At 40.4% G+C, this 17,412-nt stretch overlaps 1 protein-coding gene across 1 annotated transcript in view; it reads left to right on the plus strand.

Moving 5' to 3' along the window:
- The window catches only part of mdga1 (MAM domain containing glycosylphosphatidylinositol anchor 1), a gene marked incomplete at both ends in the record, with an annotated part of 131,773 nt that overhangs the window by 84,703 nt on the left and 29,658 nt on the right, over positions 1 to 17,412 (plus strand). The window contains 5 exons of the mRNA XM_079473932.1: positions 1,727 to 1,996; positions 5,936 to 6,265; positions 7,397 to 7,693; positions 14,082 to 14,348; positions 15,706 to 15,851. Of these exons, the coding sequence (XP_079330058.1) occupies positions 1,727 to 1,996; positions 5,936 to 6,265; positions 7,397 to 7,693; positions 14,082 to 14,348; positions 15,706 to 15,851 (1,310 nt within the window). The remainder of the gene's footprint in view (positions 1 to 1,726; positions 1,997 to 5,935; positions 6,266 to 7,396; positions 7,694 to 14,081; positions 14,349 to 15,705; positions 15,852 to 17,412) is intronic.

Genomic DNA, 17,412 nt, shown 5'->3' on the forward strand with positions numbered 1-17,412 from the left:
CAGAAAAATATATCTTGGTCAAGTCCCCACCGGCATTTCTTTATTTCTTGTTTTAATCATAAAGCCGGCTTTATTTTATTAGATGTCTATTTAAAACAGAAAAACATCAAGCTGCCAGTGTCCTGTGGAAGTGTTTTACGATTCTGCTTCTCTGGTAAATTCATCTTGTTTAAAGGATGTCAAAAATACTGATTAAAATTATTTTTGCTGCATAAATGTGTTGGAAGTGTTTGTCTCTTTTGCGTTGGAACAATTCAGGCGTTTATGATGATTTTTTAGACTCAATTTAAGGCTTGTCACATGAATAAAATGATTAATGAAAACATTACACTTTGGACTAAAACCACCCAAAACTGACATCAGTGTTTTGATGATGTTTTTGTGAATATTATTTAACAGACTCAGTTCTGGATCAGTTTTAATTGGGCTCGCAGACGCTGCATGAGGTTTCTTGGCAGTAAATATGAAGATTTTTCTATATCTTTTTTCTTACGACTCTATTCATTGCTCAAAGTTTTTTCACGGTTCAGCAGCACATCACCATTGACAATTAATAATATTTCATTTTGAAAAAGTTTTATTTTTATTTCAAGGTTTTTATTTGTTTTATTTGTTTAAGACACTTCGAGAATGTTTTTATAAAACACGGAGATGTAGCATAGCAAAAAGTGCATATTAACTTGATCTCATTTCAACCGTCTATATTTCCTCAAACATATTGAATAGTGGTTCAACTAAGTTTAGAAAGTCTTTATCAGAGTTCAGAAAGTTCATACAAGATTCATCGCTTACTGCATTTGCATGCATGCGCGTGTTGTTCCCACACAATCTTATAATGAGACGGATCTCTTTCTATCATGCAAAATATATAGATGTACCTTCAATATGGATGTACAATGTGTACTTAGTGAAAACAGAATCATTGGAGCGAGTGCGTCTTGACTCTTATTAGATGAACCGTGTGTGCAGTGAGTAATACTACAATAATCACCTGCATTATGAGACAAATTAGGCTAAGACACAATGTTGTTTTATAATGAGTCTGAGTGTGAAATGTATTTCTGCTTTAATTGTTATCCGTTCAGTCATGTGAAGATATTTTTGTCTTATTAAATATCTCTTATTTTGTGAGAGAGGCAAACTTACATCAAGAGTCCCTATATACAATAATACAGCACTATGCCCGATCTCTCAGAACGTGGGCCGACTTATTAACTTTGCATCGTGACGTACAGAACAAGTTATTTAAAAGTACTATATAATAACTTATTTATCTTATCACGTTGTGACGGAAGTTACACATATTTTGTCAACATTTACACTTTAATGTTAATACAGCCGAACTGTGCCTTTAAGTGTAAAGTCTCAGCTTCTAAAGATCTTGTCTTGCTGGTGTCTTTAAAACAGAAAATGAGTGAATCGGATAGTTTAAGGACTTTGCCATGGGACTTGAGTTTTGTGTAGCGCTGAGAATCCCGGTCAGGTCTTTACCCAGAAGCAGGAAAGATGTGATTTTCATGAAGTGGTAGTATCGATGAATTGTGGTATTGACATGTCACGGCACTTTTAGCTTTGAATTGTTCATGACCGTCCGAGCAAGACCACCTGGATTCTTCATAAAAAAACAGTTTTTTTGTTCTTTCACGGCAAAACTCACCGATCTAGACATAAAAAACAACAGAAAGTCAGCTAACCGTAAGTGTCTCTTTTCTTCGATTTTTCCCAGCACCCCCTGCTCTGAAGCTGTCTGTGAATGAGACATACATGGTGGACCCGGGGCAAGACGTCACGCTGTCCTGTGAGGTAACAGCAGGGTTCCCCACACCTACGGTGAGCTGGTCGCGGTACCCCGGGTCTCTCCCCAAGCGGTCTGTGTTACGAGGAGGATCCCTCACACTTTGGTCCGTGACCACCGCTGATGCTGGCGTCTACAATTGTACGGCTGTCAACAATGTCGGAAATCCTGCAAGAAGAACCGTCAACCTTATTGTGAGAAGTGAGTGTCCTTGTTTGCGTGGGTCCATGACATTTTGACAAAAATCGATGTTTCTTGAATATCCTTCCGAAATCATATTACCCATTTGAATTTCAAAAGTAAAAAAATATTTGCATTTATGGTTCATAGACAATGTATAGTTCAATAAAGAATTTAAACGTGGTATTTTTTAAATGTCAATTTTAAATAAAGTTTCACAATCTATAGTTTAGGTGTTTTTCAGGGCATCTGTGTTACCAATTTTGCTGCATCCACTCACAGAAAGAAAGTTTTGATATATTTATGGTAGGAAATTTACAAAATATCTTCATGAAACGTGATCTTTACTTAATTTCTTAATGATTTTTGGCATTCAAAAATCGATAATTTTGACCTAATAATGTATTGTTGGCTACAAATATACATGTGCTTGTTAAGACTGGTCACAAATGGGTACATATAGTGGGGTATGGAATAATGAGGCATCTATATCTATACATATATCGATATATACACACATGATTAATCCACATATATATATATATATATATAGATATGTATTTACAGTATATATGTATATGGATTGATTGACATGTATTTAAATGACTCGCCATCTCACATTCGACAGATAAACTGTCAAAGCAAATGTCTTCATCCATGTGCGTGGGTGCGTGTGTTTATGTGGCGTGAGGTGGCGGTTGAACTGTAATTAACACCCTTGGCAGGTTATGATCATGAGAAATTCTTGAAGCCGAGAGGTTGGTTGGAGCACGGCTGCCAAAGCGCCCAGGAGCTATTCTTAGCCTCTTTAATCATTTTTATTTACTCCAATTAATTTGAGAGGAATGGAGGTAATAAGAAGCGTCTTATTTGGAAGAGCGTTGGATCCGTCTCTGTTGACGATAATGAGCTCGCATTATGTCTAACGCAGCCAGCCGCGCAGGTAGCCGTCTTTCGGAACGCAGGGCGCCAAATATTAGGGATGCGCGGGACTAATCGACTAGTCGTTTAGACTCCTACTATTCACTGCAAAACAACAGTCGATTTTACAAATAAATTAGACAAAATTATATCATTTCAATTTTTTTTTTAATGTTTTGTTTTAAAACGTTTAGATTACATACTTAAACAATATGTTTGATAGAATAATTATTAAAAGTGTATCTGGGACGAAATGTTAAAATTTTAGGTCAGATCCAGCACATGTTTCCTTTGTGCCAATTGCAGCACGCTCAGAAATGACCACTTGAAAGATGAGTTGTAGGGGGATCGAAGGAGGGAAGCGGGTAGGTTTTACACAAACTATCTCATATCAAAGTGCCAGAATGATAATTTCACTGGAGCCATGCGGGCCGAAGCGCGGAATGCAGACATAAAACGAAAAAAGTCGAGAATGATCTAAAGCAGGGGTCTTCAACTCCTTTTCCTTGAGGGCCAGATTCTAAATGTATAAATGGGATGCGGGCCAGTTTTTCTTACCATATCCTAATTTCTTCTGTAATTTAGTATTTCTGTTATTTATTACATTTTGTTCCTGTTACTTTTAGATCATATATTATAACATGCAGACAGATTTAGCATGTGCCTTTTTATGATATTTAATTCAAATGGATATTGTCTTTTTAATTGTATTTTAAAATCCTTGATGCATACGTTTTCCCAAGGATAGAATTTCTGTTAATTTACTCACCCCCAGTCCATTCAAGATGTGGGTGGCAATGTTTTTTCGAGAAGATATTTATGAATATATTTGGTTGAAGTTATAAAACTCAAATCAATATTTTGCTAATATTTTAAGCACAAAAGTAATCCCTGCCCCTTGTGAAGGGCACTTCCTTTGTAGTACGAGTTCTGGAGGGAGATGAACGTCTCGGTTACGTATGTAACCTCTGTTCCCTGATGGAGGGAACGAGACGTTGTGTCGAACCGACAGATGGGGTTCGCCCCTGAGAACCTATCATCTTCTGACTACTTTGAAAAGGCCAATGATATTGGCGAATGAAATTTGCATGCCGGTCTCCGCCCCCGGATATCTGGGTATAAAGGGGAGCCGGTGTGCTCATTCATTCACCTTTTGTGCTGAGGAGCCTGAGAGCATCTCACGATCGCTGCAGCGGACGGCTAGTGTTGTGGCATGAGGGACACAATGTCTCGTTCCCTCCATCAGGGAACAGAGGTTACATACGTAACCGAGACGTTCCCTTTCTGTCAGTCTCTCGAAGTTGTGTCGAACCGACAGATGGGGTTCCTATTGAAAACGCTACAGCACTAAGCCGCGTCACAATCTCTAGCGAAGCGACGTTGACCGGCCTGGGCGAGCCACACGTGAGCGCTATCGCGAAATTTGTAACCTTCCAGTGGGCAGGCAGGGGCTCCCAGAGCTTTTGGCAAAGATGAGTAGCCCCTGCCCTCGGCCACCACAGACGGAGGCCTTGTAATCTAAACGAGAAGCCGTCCGGTACCGTAGGGCTACTGGGTAAGCGCTGTTCCCTCAATGTGGACGTGCGCTACGGAGACCACTTCCCACCATAGGGGGGAATACAGTGGAGACACCAACATGGTCTCACCAAATAGGGGAGAACTCATGGGAGGTATGCGCGGAATGCCGCAAGGTGGATGTCCACCTTGGGGGAGGTCATGGGTTGCCACGCGGGGAACCATCTCATGACGACATCTCAGACGGAACCACCCTAGTGGGGGGTTACTACGTGTGGGGCACTAGATCCGGTTAGAGCTATATGTAATAACTAATAAGGGGAATCTCCGCTGCACCGCGTCGTAGAATTCGGCAATTCAAAGAATGTCATCAGATGGGAAGGCTCCGAAGAACAAAGGGTGAATGAATGAGCACACCGGCTCCCCTTTTATACCCGGATAAGACCGACAGAAAGGGAACAGCTGTTTTCGTAAATTTAGCCATTTAAATCATACATCGGTAATGAATGCTGCAATAAAAACGACACAGTTTTCTTTATCTGAGACAACCGTTCACCTTCCTGCAGTAACTTTCAAGGGCACAAGACGCATTTTGGAATCGCGTGCGCAAACCGACTCCTGTGGCTCTGGATTGCAGATTATAACGTTTCAAATAAGATACGTTTTCTGGACAGACCGATCAAATCGCTTTATAAGACGTCGGTATTGTTATGAATATTACTTTTGTATTGAATGTAGCAGCATTTTTTGGCGTCTCAGGGCGTGCATTTCTTAAAGCACACCACTCTTAAGAGTCTCTCCACTTATTTGAAATGCGAAGGCGGCCAGGTAAAGATGATTGGCGGGCTGCAAGTGGCCCGCCGGACAACAGTTGACTAGCCCTGATCTAAAGGTATACAGTCTTGTTAACAATAATTTAAAATGCATGAAAGACGGATTGACATTATTTGATGGCAGAATGAGCTGTAAATGTGGTTAATGCATCTTAACACACAATAAAACTGAGATGAGAACGCACAGCTTCTAGATTCTAGGGGTGACCCCTGACTAAGGATTTACATCGTCGAATCAGAATGGTCACGTCTTGCTGATAGTCGAATGGTCGACTGATAGTCGAAGTCGACCTTTATAATTAATACAAATAAAAACCAAAATCGATAAGCCAATAAGCCAAAATCGAGTCACAATGTGCCCTTTTGGACCACCTTCTGGCCCATTCCTAGTTTTAGACTAGTCGACTACACTACTCTTTTTGTTTAACGATTGTTACATTTGTCGTAGTGCACATCCCTACGGAACATTTTAAAACATGTAAACACGCACGATTTGTGAATTGTGTGTCAACACTGACATATAACAACAGTCTGAGGGTTATACGGTGGATGCTCTAAACATCTTCAGCTCTGATGTAGTTTTTTCTGCCAAAAAACAGTTTTTAAAAAGTTCTTGTTTCTAAAAAGGTCCCAAATGTTCACCTTTCTTTCACCCTGATCCTCATGTCATCTTTTCCCTTACACCATTCAGGCATGAAGAACTTAACATTCCAGATCACACCAGACTCCAACAAAGACAGCGAGAGCATACAGATGGGTCGAGACCTCAAACTTTCCTGTCACGTTGACGCGCAGCCCCAGGATAAGGTGAACTACACCTGGTACAAGAACGGAGCTCCCATCTTCCCCACCGACACGCTCATTGTGCTGCGCAGCGACCCAGACATGCCTCCCGGTACCAGCAGCCTGGAAATCGTGGACATGAAGTTCAGAGATCAAGCCACCTACAGCTGCGTAGCGAACTTCCCGGGGAGCATAGTGCCTGAACTGCGTGTCGATGTCAACATCACGCAAAGCAGTGGTGAGAGAGAGATTTTAATGCTTAAAGATTCTCTTGCCAAAGAGCATTACGTCTTGATGTTTAGTTATCCATGTGATTATGTTGTTTGCTGTTAAGGAAAATGTGATACTGTACAGCTATCTTGAACCGTGAGATGTTTGCTGAGAGACGTCTGATCTGTGAGGGGTGTATAATAAGACAGATAATGTTGAAATGTTTTTTTGTTGGGTTAATGGTGGTAAACTCTAACAATCTGGGAAAACGCCCTTACACATTTTAGACCTCTGTGATCTTCTCTCTCTCATCTCAGCATGAAGCCGAGTTCCTCTTTTCTTAATTTCTCGAAGTTTCATGCATTTACTCACTGAGTCTGACTGCGGTGCCCAGCATGATTCACCTCTTATTATATTTGTCTATATTTTTTAGTTATTATTTCTTGTTTTTTATGTATTTTCTAGGCATGAGAAAAGGCATGGAACAGTTTCGATATGTTGAAATCTATTATTGAAATATCTTATTTGTGACTTATGTTGAGTCTTAGAATCTGGCAGAAGGCACATACCAATTATTATAATGAAAGTTACAACTATTGTCGTCGGTTTCTGTCTCAAACTTTAGTGTTTGTAAATTAGTTTGTTGCTATTAAGTTCTCGCATTTATTCAGTTTGATGCGATCAATGTACTTCACCAAGAGTAAAATATTAGTGGTATTGTTGAAAGAATCTAAAACAGTCGGCAAATAAATTAAAAGTGATAATAATTCCACCAAATCTGTTTGTTAGAACTGCATTATTGATAGTGTATTTTATCTTTGAAAAGTATTTTATGGGAACAATTTAGTTCATGTAGCATATGACCTCCTGCAGAAACCGAAATTTAGGGTCTCGGAAGAATATTAAAAGGGTGAACACAATATCAGTATATTGTTTTTCCAAGCCAAGAAAATAAACTATCAGGACAGCGAGTAAAAAGTGATCTGATACTTCTCTATAAAGCTTTTTACAATCTCCATCTTTTCTTCCATTTATTTGTTGTCCATTGATTGTTCTTCTACATAATTGTTATTGTTCAATATAATTTATCATTTGTGCACGTTCCCAATCACTTTATTCCCCTCTCACGTATACCTCTCCCTTTTTATCTCTTCTCCAGTCGTTCCTCCCGTTTTGACCGTGCCAGTCGGAGGGGGTGTGGTTAATGCCAGTGAGGGCGGTGCCGCAGAGCTTGTGTGTTTGGTCGATGGCAAGCCCCGACCACCCGTTCTGTGGTCTCGTGCCAACAAGGACCTACCCATGCCATCGGGCGATTGGATGGTGGAGTCGCGAGACGGACGCTTACGTCTGATCAACGTGTCGCGGGACATGATGGGAGCGTACCGATGCCAAACCGCACCTTACAACGGCCTCAACATCAAACGTAGACAAGCGCAGGTGCAACTCAATGTGGAATGTAAGTTCGCAAATCATTCGTGGCACCCCTTCTATCAAAGGACTGTTGTCAACTTAGTCAACGGACCTTTGAAAACATCCTAGAGTAAGGACAGTCTATGGCAATCGATGGCGTGATTAGATTAGATTTGGTGCTGCACGTTCTAATGGGAATCTAATCTCGACTATAAAATGCAAACCGGCGAGCAAGATTAGATTCCCAGAGAAAACAACCAAAATGGCCAAATCGCTACAAAGGGATACACGTTTTCCATTAAGACCCAATGGAGCGTTATCAATGAGTTTGATCCCGCTATCTTTAGAAGAGGCCTTTCGGGGCCGACGAGTGTGTTAATGCGTTCAGAGTTTTCATAATGCATTATGATGACTGCGTAGAGTGCGTTTGTAAGTGCCAAACTAAAAAGCCTTGAATTCATTAGTAGCGTTGCAGCGCAAGCCGCACAAAAGACAGGCAGATGACCCCAAAGCACTCAATGCTCATCAGCCCTCTTCACACCAGCCATTAGTGGAGCGAACGCTCTACGCTCTCATAATGGAACCTGTGTGTTTATTGTGTTTCTTCGATATGCACCATGTGATTACTGGCCGATGCTGAAGTTCATTCACCGGTGAGTAGGATTGTCTGGCTGGTGATCAAGATCTCATGTTGTTGTGGTGTGGAGTAGCAGACAAACACTTAAAGCTGGTCTCTGGGTGGCTGGTGGTTCGAAGCTCACAGATCACCGTTTACAGGTGACGTGTGTCATTTATGATTGGAAAAAGTTTAAAATGAGGTCAGAATTTTTTATCATTTGGCTGACACAAACAATTGAAAAAGTATTTTTAGAACCTTTATTATGCCATGTTAGTGTTCGATAATAGCATTACAAATGCTCATAAATGTCAGGTCATTGTGCATTAACTCATTTTAAAGGATACAGCTTTGGATTTGACATACATTATGTATTAGAAAATGTAAAATTAAACCAAATAAATATTGACCAAGCACAAATGGTCTCCTTACCTTTCCCCAATTTGCATTTAACAACGATTTATAACAATTTCGCATTGAAATATCAGTATATTATTCAAGCTCCATGATAGTGTAACCAGCAATTTTATGTTTTAAACAGAGATGGTGACAGAGAGGCAGAATGATGAGGCTTTAAGACGGATTAGGATGCAGAAGTATCGTTCATTGTTAGTTCGAGTCAACTATTTAACTAGTTAGTAGAAAACTTTAGTAGAAAACATTAGTTTTGTGGTGTCACTGTATACCTGTATTGACAATTATTATATATTATATTACATTATTATATTATATTGTGTTAATTCTATGCATATCGTAATATCATAAATAATTCGGCACCCATTTAAAATTTTGCCTTCAGACTCGCAATGGTTACAAACTCTTCCTCTGCCTCCCTACACAACGTATTTTGAATGCGATTGGCAAAATGATGATAAATCACAAAATAAACCAAATTAAAGATGAATTTGACTGGAAAAAGATATGATGATATCACAGTAATATCACCACTGTGATTTTTGCCACGGTCACAGTGTAGGCAGGGTAAAATTGTTGTGACAGCTAATTTGTATAAAATCTCATTATTAACAATGCCATCCTGACGCAGTATCATTAGGTATTTGTGGTATTTAATCCGTGAGATTTTTCGGGAGTAAAACTCATTACTTTTTATTGGTGATTTGTGTTGGTACAGGTGCTGGTTATTTCTTGTGTTCTTTTTATCGATCAGAAGCTGTTTGGTTATCAGATTGTGTTTGACAGAGGTTGTCTCAGTTTGTCTCTTTCCATCTGGCAGGTTGTGTAGCATTAGGTAAATGAGTTTGTCTCAAGCGAGCGGAGCATGTCATTGCTCCCTGATTCTAACACCCTGTGATGAATTATGATAAATGACGACGACACCTTTTTGATTCAATCTGTAATTCACGGTGCAGCCATCATCTACTGAGCTCATAGAATCAGAGAAAAGTATTCATTTACATCACACGTGCTATTTCGCTTGTGTGGCCTCTGACACAAATGCGTCAATATCAAAGTATTATGATATCTGTACAACGAGGGCCAAAAGTGATACCCTGAGGCAATATTTGCACAACATTCCTTGTAATGACCCCAAATGTTTGAGTAAACTATTTAATGATTAAGATTATTTGGCAAAAAGGAAAAACACAGTGCATCAGGGAATATGGGTTTTAGTGTAATATACAGAAAATGCATAGATAAAATAAAGCATGCATTGAGTACAGTTTTAACACTTGCCAAACATTACCCTTGATGTACAGTGGTTGATTTGAATATAATATATACAACACGCTGTAACGGTTCCCTTATGTTTTGTTTTGGTTAAGTTCTGTGTTCCGGTTTGCCTGTCCTCTCATTAGTTTCCTTGGTTGTTAATTAGTCCCGCACCTGTTTCTGTCTCCCTTGATTCTATTTCCCTGTGTATTCAAGCCCTGTGTTTTCATGAGTTAGTTGTCGGTTATTGTGTTTATATCACGTGTTATTTCTGTTCCTGCGGATTTATTAAAAATGACTCTTTTGTTGTTTTACACTTCTCCTTCGTCGTGCACTTGCGTGTGTGACAGAATAACACACATGACAGAATAACTGACCCTCAAACGAGTAGATTTATTTTTGCTGCGTTTTTTCTTCCATTTGGTTTGCTTTTTGTTTTCCTGGATTTACCCTCCGTCCAGCTTCTCTACCTGGAGCAGGTAGCCCGTACCGCTGCCTGCCGCCTCTGCTGCCAGCCAGTCCATTTGCCTAGGGACCGCTGGCATCTGAAGGCACCTCAGCTCACTCTCAGTACGCCAACACCATTGGGTCGGATGAGTTTGGGGATCTCCAGCTGCGAGCTACCTCGGGGGTTGAGTATCCCATGTCTCCTCCTCCGAGTCCCGGACTCCAAACTCGGCCCTCCGACCCATCGGCTACACCTTGGCTCCTGCGTGCCTCGTCTTCTCCATGGCCCGACATCCCACCAGCTCCACCGGGCTCCCTCGTCCCTCCGGCTCCGCCTTGGTCACTTGTCTACCATCCGCCAAATTGGGACTCCAATCCTCCGGCTATGCCTCTTCACTCCGCCCCTTTGGCTCTGTCCGGCTCCTCATTCCCTCTGGCTCCACCTCAATCCTCGTCGCTCTGGCTCCGCCGTGGTCTTCTGGATCCCCACCTCTGTTGCCGGAGCCATCTGCTTCACCTTGGCCCTCCGGACCCTCTGTGTCACCCGCGCTCTCTATCTTCTCATCTCCACCCTGGGCTCCTCCCCCACCGGCTCCGTCCCTGTCAGTTGCCCCCCTGGTGTCGCCTCTCCCATCTCTAGCATGGCTCCTCACTCCGGCAACTCCAATACGGGCCACCATGCGCCATCAGGCTCCTCCTGCTCCAGGCTTCCCCTTGGCTCCTCCCACCCGCCACGCCCCCATGGACTCGTACCTGGACTACATTTTTGCTCCTCTCCTGCTGCACGTCCCCGTCAATAGCCCCCACCCTCCCTCCTCAGTTGGACCCATTCTTTTTGGCGTGAGGATGCGCCGTTCCGGGAAGGTGGGAACTGTCACGGTTCTGTTATGTTTTGGTTAAGTTCTGTGTTCCCTTTTTGCCTGTCCCCTCATTAGTTTCCTTGGTTGTTAATTAGTCGTGCACCGGTCTCTGTCTCCCTTGATTCTATTTCCCTGTGTATTTAAGCCCTGTGTTTTCATGAGTTCATTGTCGGTTATTGTGTTTATGTCACGTGCGATTTCTGTTACTGTGGATTTATTAAAGATACCCTGTCTTTGATATACTTCTCCTTGGTCGTGCACTTGTGTGTGTGGTACACACGTGTAACACTGTGAACAAATTTAAGACTTCCCGGAGAGGATTTATGGCCTGAGATATCCCAGAATGCTGTGTCGCAACCACATGAGTGATGGCTTCATTAAGACCTCGTATGAACAGGCAAGCCATCACCCTCTCTCCCACACATCTATTCTGTCTTCACAGCCTCAATCCCTTCATTTCTATCTGCCGTCAATACCACCGCTTTAAAAGGCCCGACTAATGCAGAGTATTGCAGGACGGAGGCAGTTTAGAGCCCGCCGCCTTGCCGCATCCCACGGCGCCTTTGATTTATGAGCCAGGTGGTTGGGTCTGTCTCACAGGAGAGGCAGACAGGGGTACGTGTCTAACACCCCGGTCTGTTCCTCTGTGTCAGCAGAGACAGACAACATCTGCTTTGATTTTGAACTGTTTCACTTCTGGGCATTGCAAGGCTATGACTGAATTTCATGAAATCTGTCGGGTACATGCGCAGGTTGTGTTTTATTCCAAAATCAAAAGTTATAAGCAAAACATTTCTTTACAAATCAGATTGATCCAGTTCATTTGTGCATGAACAGCACAGTATATAAAACACTCCATCTTAAATCATTTTTCTTGTCATTTATTTCTGTTGATTTTGTATTTTATCTTGCATACTCTCACTCTCTCAGTGATCAGTGTTTGTTTGGCTCAGTCTTGCGGGTTTTAGGAATTCGTCCTTTCATGTTAGATGGATGATTATGGTTTTTTTATGCGAACTGTTGTGTTGTGAAATTAAAAGAGCCTGGTAAAACCTTCATTATGGCGATAGATGAGAGGAAATCACCTCTTCCCAGTCTCTGACTTTAGATAAACGTTTGTCACAAACGGTGTTGTAATGCAAAGCTGATGATCAGCGTGTCACATCAGGGGAATTTATAATGCTAAACATTATTATTCACAACACCTTTTGTTATGCATTTCACAGCTCCACTTTTATTTTATATCTGTCTGTCTCTCTTTCCCTTTTTTCCCTGTCAGTCTTTGTTTCATTAGAAGTCTTTTGTTTACACGTGCGTGTTTTAGATGTGCACGTAGTTTACTGTGTGGTTTGGCGGGACACGTAACATCTCTGGGAAAAGGATGGTTTATTTTTTCTGAAGTTCAGATCCTAAAACATTTAAACAACATAATAAACATGTATAGGTTTTATTACATTCTTGTTATGTCACAGCTTGAGGTACAATGTTCTCATTTATTAAAATGCATTTTTATTCAAAAGCATTTATTGCTTAAGATGACGTTTTAACATATGAAATGCACTTACAGTATATTTGTATATACTTTCTGTACTGTATTCTTGTGGTGCAATGCTTATTTATACATTTATTATAAAATACACATATAAATAAATAAATATATTAAGATAAAAAAATTATCTTAATTATCTGTCTTTGTTTCGTCAGTACGTATACATGTGCATATATATTTGAGATTAACACGTAATTTACCGTGTGGTTTGGCTGGACACGTAACTGCTATATACGGTTTAATATTTTCTGTATTTTTTGGCATTTAAACAAGAGATTGAATCAGTTGATACGTTTCATTACATTCTTTTACATAACAGTTTGAGGTACTGCATATTGTTGATCACACCGTCTGCCTGACGTCATGTGATGTAATTTGCTATCATGTCATTTCATTCATGTTGGGTGTCTAAGCAGACCACAGTAGAATGAAATGAGTCTCCAGCTCCAGCGCACTATATAGATTGATTCTGTGCAATTAGCTGAGACGGTGTAGACCCGTCTTATAGATTCAGCCAGGAGCTTGTCATTTGTCATGTGAGCGTCGTGGACATGTGCGATGGATTCATGCATGTGTTGTAAGTGGTTTAGGGCGGGTTATGTGGTGCTTCGTTTCCAGTAAAATCTCATGAATGGGGAGTTCAATTACTGTTCTTTTCCTTAAATTGATTTTTGGCCTGTTAGTGAAGGGAAAAAATGTTATTGGAGCATCTTTCTCTGAAGCAGCAGGAGCGTTTTACCATCGCTGAAAGTCTTCACGTTGTAATGGGTTACTTAGTGCCGTGTTGCTTGCCAAAATGAAAGGACAGACGCCTAAACCATTACTATTTGTAATAAATGACTTCAAAATAAAAGTTGTTCATGAACATGCGGAAGAAAAAGGGTGGGAAGCCAGTGCATGCAAGTGTAAAACAATGGATCAAGATGTCTCCATCGATGGCCACATTAGATTTCGTTTTTTTACTATAGCACTACGTCAACTTTTATTTATTTATTCAAATGCATTTATTTCTTAACATATAACATATATTATATGATATATATTACGTATGAAATACACTCATATTTGTACATAATTTTTGTACAATATTCTTGGGGTGGGTTTCTTTCTATTTCATACATTTTATTTTTCATCATGTTTTTTTAAAGGTTTATTTATTTCATTTTAAGGTTACTTTACTTTACGTATTCAATCATTTAAAGCTACACATAGTATCTCTCTCGATATTATCAATCTCAATGGCAATGACAGATGAACATCAATGTCTCGTTCTTTTCTCTCTCCATCACAGATCCTCCTGTTGTGGATCCAGTCTTGCTGGATGTCCGATCTCCGACTTTCCAGACCGTCAATCTGCGCTGTGTGGTTCTGAAGTCCAATCCCAACCGAATAGCCAGCGTCCGGTGGTACACAAACGGCGTAGCCGTACGAACCCTGCCGGCGGACCCCCAGAGCGTCCCTCAGCTCCGCTTTAAACTCGACCCCACTAATAACGGCACATACGAATGTAGAGTGAGCAATGGAGCGGGTACTTCTACCTGCACCTTTAATGTATCTGGTGAGTCTGCAAACATTACGTGAAAGCCGTAGGGGAAGAAGGTCTCCACAAGCATCTATACCATGTAGAGGAACATTAAACTGAAAAATAGATGACTTTTATATGGGAGAATTCATAATCGTTCTTTCTTGCAGCCTCTAGTGTACTGGTTTTGATGTTGGAGAGTTATAAAACTTTGTCAAAGTTTGATGTGTCATGAAACTTTGTTTTTGTTGTCTATATGGACAAGTTGGTTCTGAATTTCATCCCTGCGTGAGAAAACAGATCATACTCTCCTAAGGAGCTTGGTCGACCTCTTTAAGACCATCCAGATTTAGCAAAACCTTCTATCAAGCCAACGTACACCCTACTTGCTGGTATTTAAACTGATGAAGGACCAAAACCAGCTACGATGAACTTGGACCATCTTGAAACCACTTACAACCTGCTACCATCAGACTAGTTTTAATTGCATTTTCAGAAAGAATTTTACTATTATTTCTAGGAAATAGAATAGCGTTAACATCACAATTTTATCACAATATTTATTTTCTTCTTGCTCTGTAGGGTCTTATCTTTAGCTTTGCCAGCCCATGACAGCTGATAGGTGGTAATGTCATCTGTTAGCTTTAGGACATGTTAGCTAATGCAATAACTCATGTTAACCACCGCTGATCTTATTGTAACGTGCTACATTTTTATTTCTCTGATTGTTATATTGATGATATATTAAGATACCTCTACAAAAATGATTAAATTACTTTTAAGTGAAAATAACAGAAAGCTTCTGAAAATGTTCTAAACTGTTTAAAGAAGATCCCATCAGTGTTGCCAGATTGGGTAAACAGCTGCACCAATGCATACATTTATTCAATTGTGTAAAGTAGGCATACAGAATTTGAGTCGGGAATTGTAGACCTGGTGTAAAATGTGTATTTACTTTACATTTGCCGTATATAAAATTACACGAATCTTAAATTTATTAACTTACAGTAAATTTCGCTACTGTCCTTCTGAAACCTTAATATTCATTATTATTCGTTTATGCATGTCTCTGGGTTTTGTAAATATCTAACCAATAAAAAAGTATTTAAAAGTATTTGATCAATTAAAATGTTTTTTCCATTTCCTGAAATAACGCGAATTTGGACATCTGAGGTTTCAGCAACGATATAAAATTGAGAGACATTGAAAATAAAAATATATTACACAAATCCACACCTAACTGTTCCATCAAATAATTGTGAATTTGTATTAAATGAAATGCTTGTACATTTTGGCAGTGAAAGTTTCATTCAATGCTTTCTGTATTGGATACTTTAATTTATTCTTGTAGTATTTGACTAATTCTAATTGCTCTTTTTTTTGCTTTGTTTAGCTCAGCCTTATGTCGCTGAATTTTACTACGACACACCAAACCCCATACGCACCCTGAAGAACAATTATTCCTACATCTTACAATGGACACAGAAAGAGCCGAGCGCTGTAGACAAAATCATTGGATACTGGATCAATGTCCAGCAGGTAACACACAAACACAAAAAGATGAATGTTAATTTTTAGCTTTCTTTCTTTCTTTCTTTCTGCCTGCTAGGTAGGAGGCAGATGAGTGAAATAAGTGTGTATGTAATAGGAGTCGGGGGAATAGTGTGCCCTGTGTAGGGAGCAGGCGGTGAATCGATCACTGCTTGTACTGCATTAACAAGACTCTCAGAACCCCACAGGCCAAACATACTAACACACACACACACGCACACACACACACACACACACACACACACACACACACAAGGTGGTTGATTTTGTGTTTTATCCCAGCGGGACAAAAACAGGTCACACCAATCTAATGTGTTCAAGATGTAGTTCAGGCTCCCACGAAACATGGCCAACCAGACCTTCACCATATTGCACAAATTGTTTTGTACTTCAATCCCTGTTGTACAAACCAGCTTGAATTAAAATCCAAGGTTTGTGGAGGCTGAACTGTGATATGTTGAGGTCACAGTCGTCCTCTAACACGAGAACAAGTATTTTCGAGCAGCTATGACCCTGCAGGGCACTTTAGACAAAAGTAAAACGTTATTTTTTTAAAGCATCAATTATCCCATATTAGAACTGATTTGTTTGTTTTTAGACCAAAAAGTGCTACCGGATGCTTCTTAAATGTGTGCTTTTTGTCTTATTAGAAGTCTTCTTCTTTTAAAGGAAGGATAATATGCCCCAATAATTGGTTTGAGACTTTAAAATCTGGCAACCCTTCCGAAAAACAAAAACTCGTGAAACTTTTAAGGCCAAACCCAACGGCGACAGTAAAAAGTGCCCCGATGGCACGGCGACGCTCCTTCGCCCCAGAAGCCTCGTGTGCTTTGTGACTCTTCATCAGATTTTTGATTCCAACGTCCTGATCATCTATTCATAGAAACCTGGCCCAGAGGGGGGCGGCAGGAACGGAAGAGCGCCAATGAATTATGGAATAAGGCAGGAATCAAAGCGAAATGAGAGGGGGAGATTAGCCACTTGTGTTGGTGTGCATGAATAGCTAATCTTCTCCTCTTTAAAACCTTACCTTAAGTAAGAGTCTACGGGGACCAATGAATTAACTCACTGACTGCGGCAAGCGTTGACGCATTAACTTTTATGAGTGTGTGTGTGTGTGCGGTGGAGAGGGAGAAAGATTATGGATGGGTTTCTCTATAGACTCTGTGAAGTATGTGCATATTTGATCATAGTAGAATAACAACGGATGTCAGCGTGTGGGTATAAGATTCATTTTTTTTGTTATTTCTGTGTGTGGTCAGGGCTGTGTGTGCTTGCATGTACTGTAAGCGTGTGGCTGAACTGCTTTGTTGTGGTAATGCTGACAAATGTTTTATAGATGTTACTCTCAGAAATGTAGACAAGAAAAGGAAAAAAGATGGAGCGAGAGAGGGAGACAGAGGGGTAATGAACTGAAGAAAGCAGTTTCATCGTACAAAAAGAGTTTTACACTGGAACTTCATGACTCCTCATTACTCATCTCTTGTGTTTCCGCCGTATCAAGATATACAATGGAGAATACAGTTAATGAACTGTTTAACAAGCAGAC

The sequence above is a fragment of the Barbatula barbatula genome, assembly GCF_947034865.1.
Source record: "Barbatula barbatula genome assembly, chromosome: 14".
In the NCBI taxonomy this organism is placed as follows: Eukaryota; Metazoa; Chordata; class Actinopteri; order Cypriniformes; family Nemacheilidae; genus Barbatula; species Barbatula barbatula.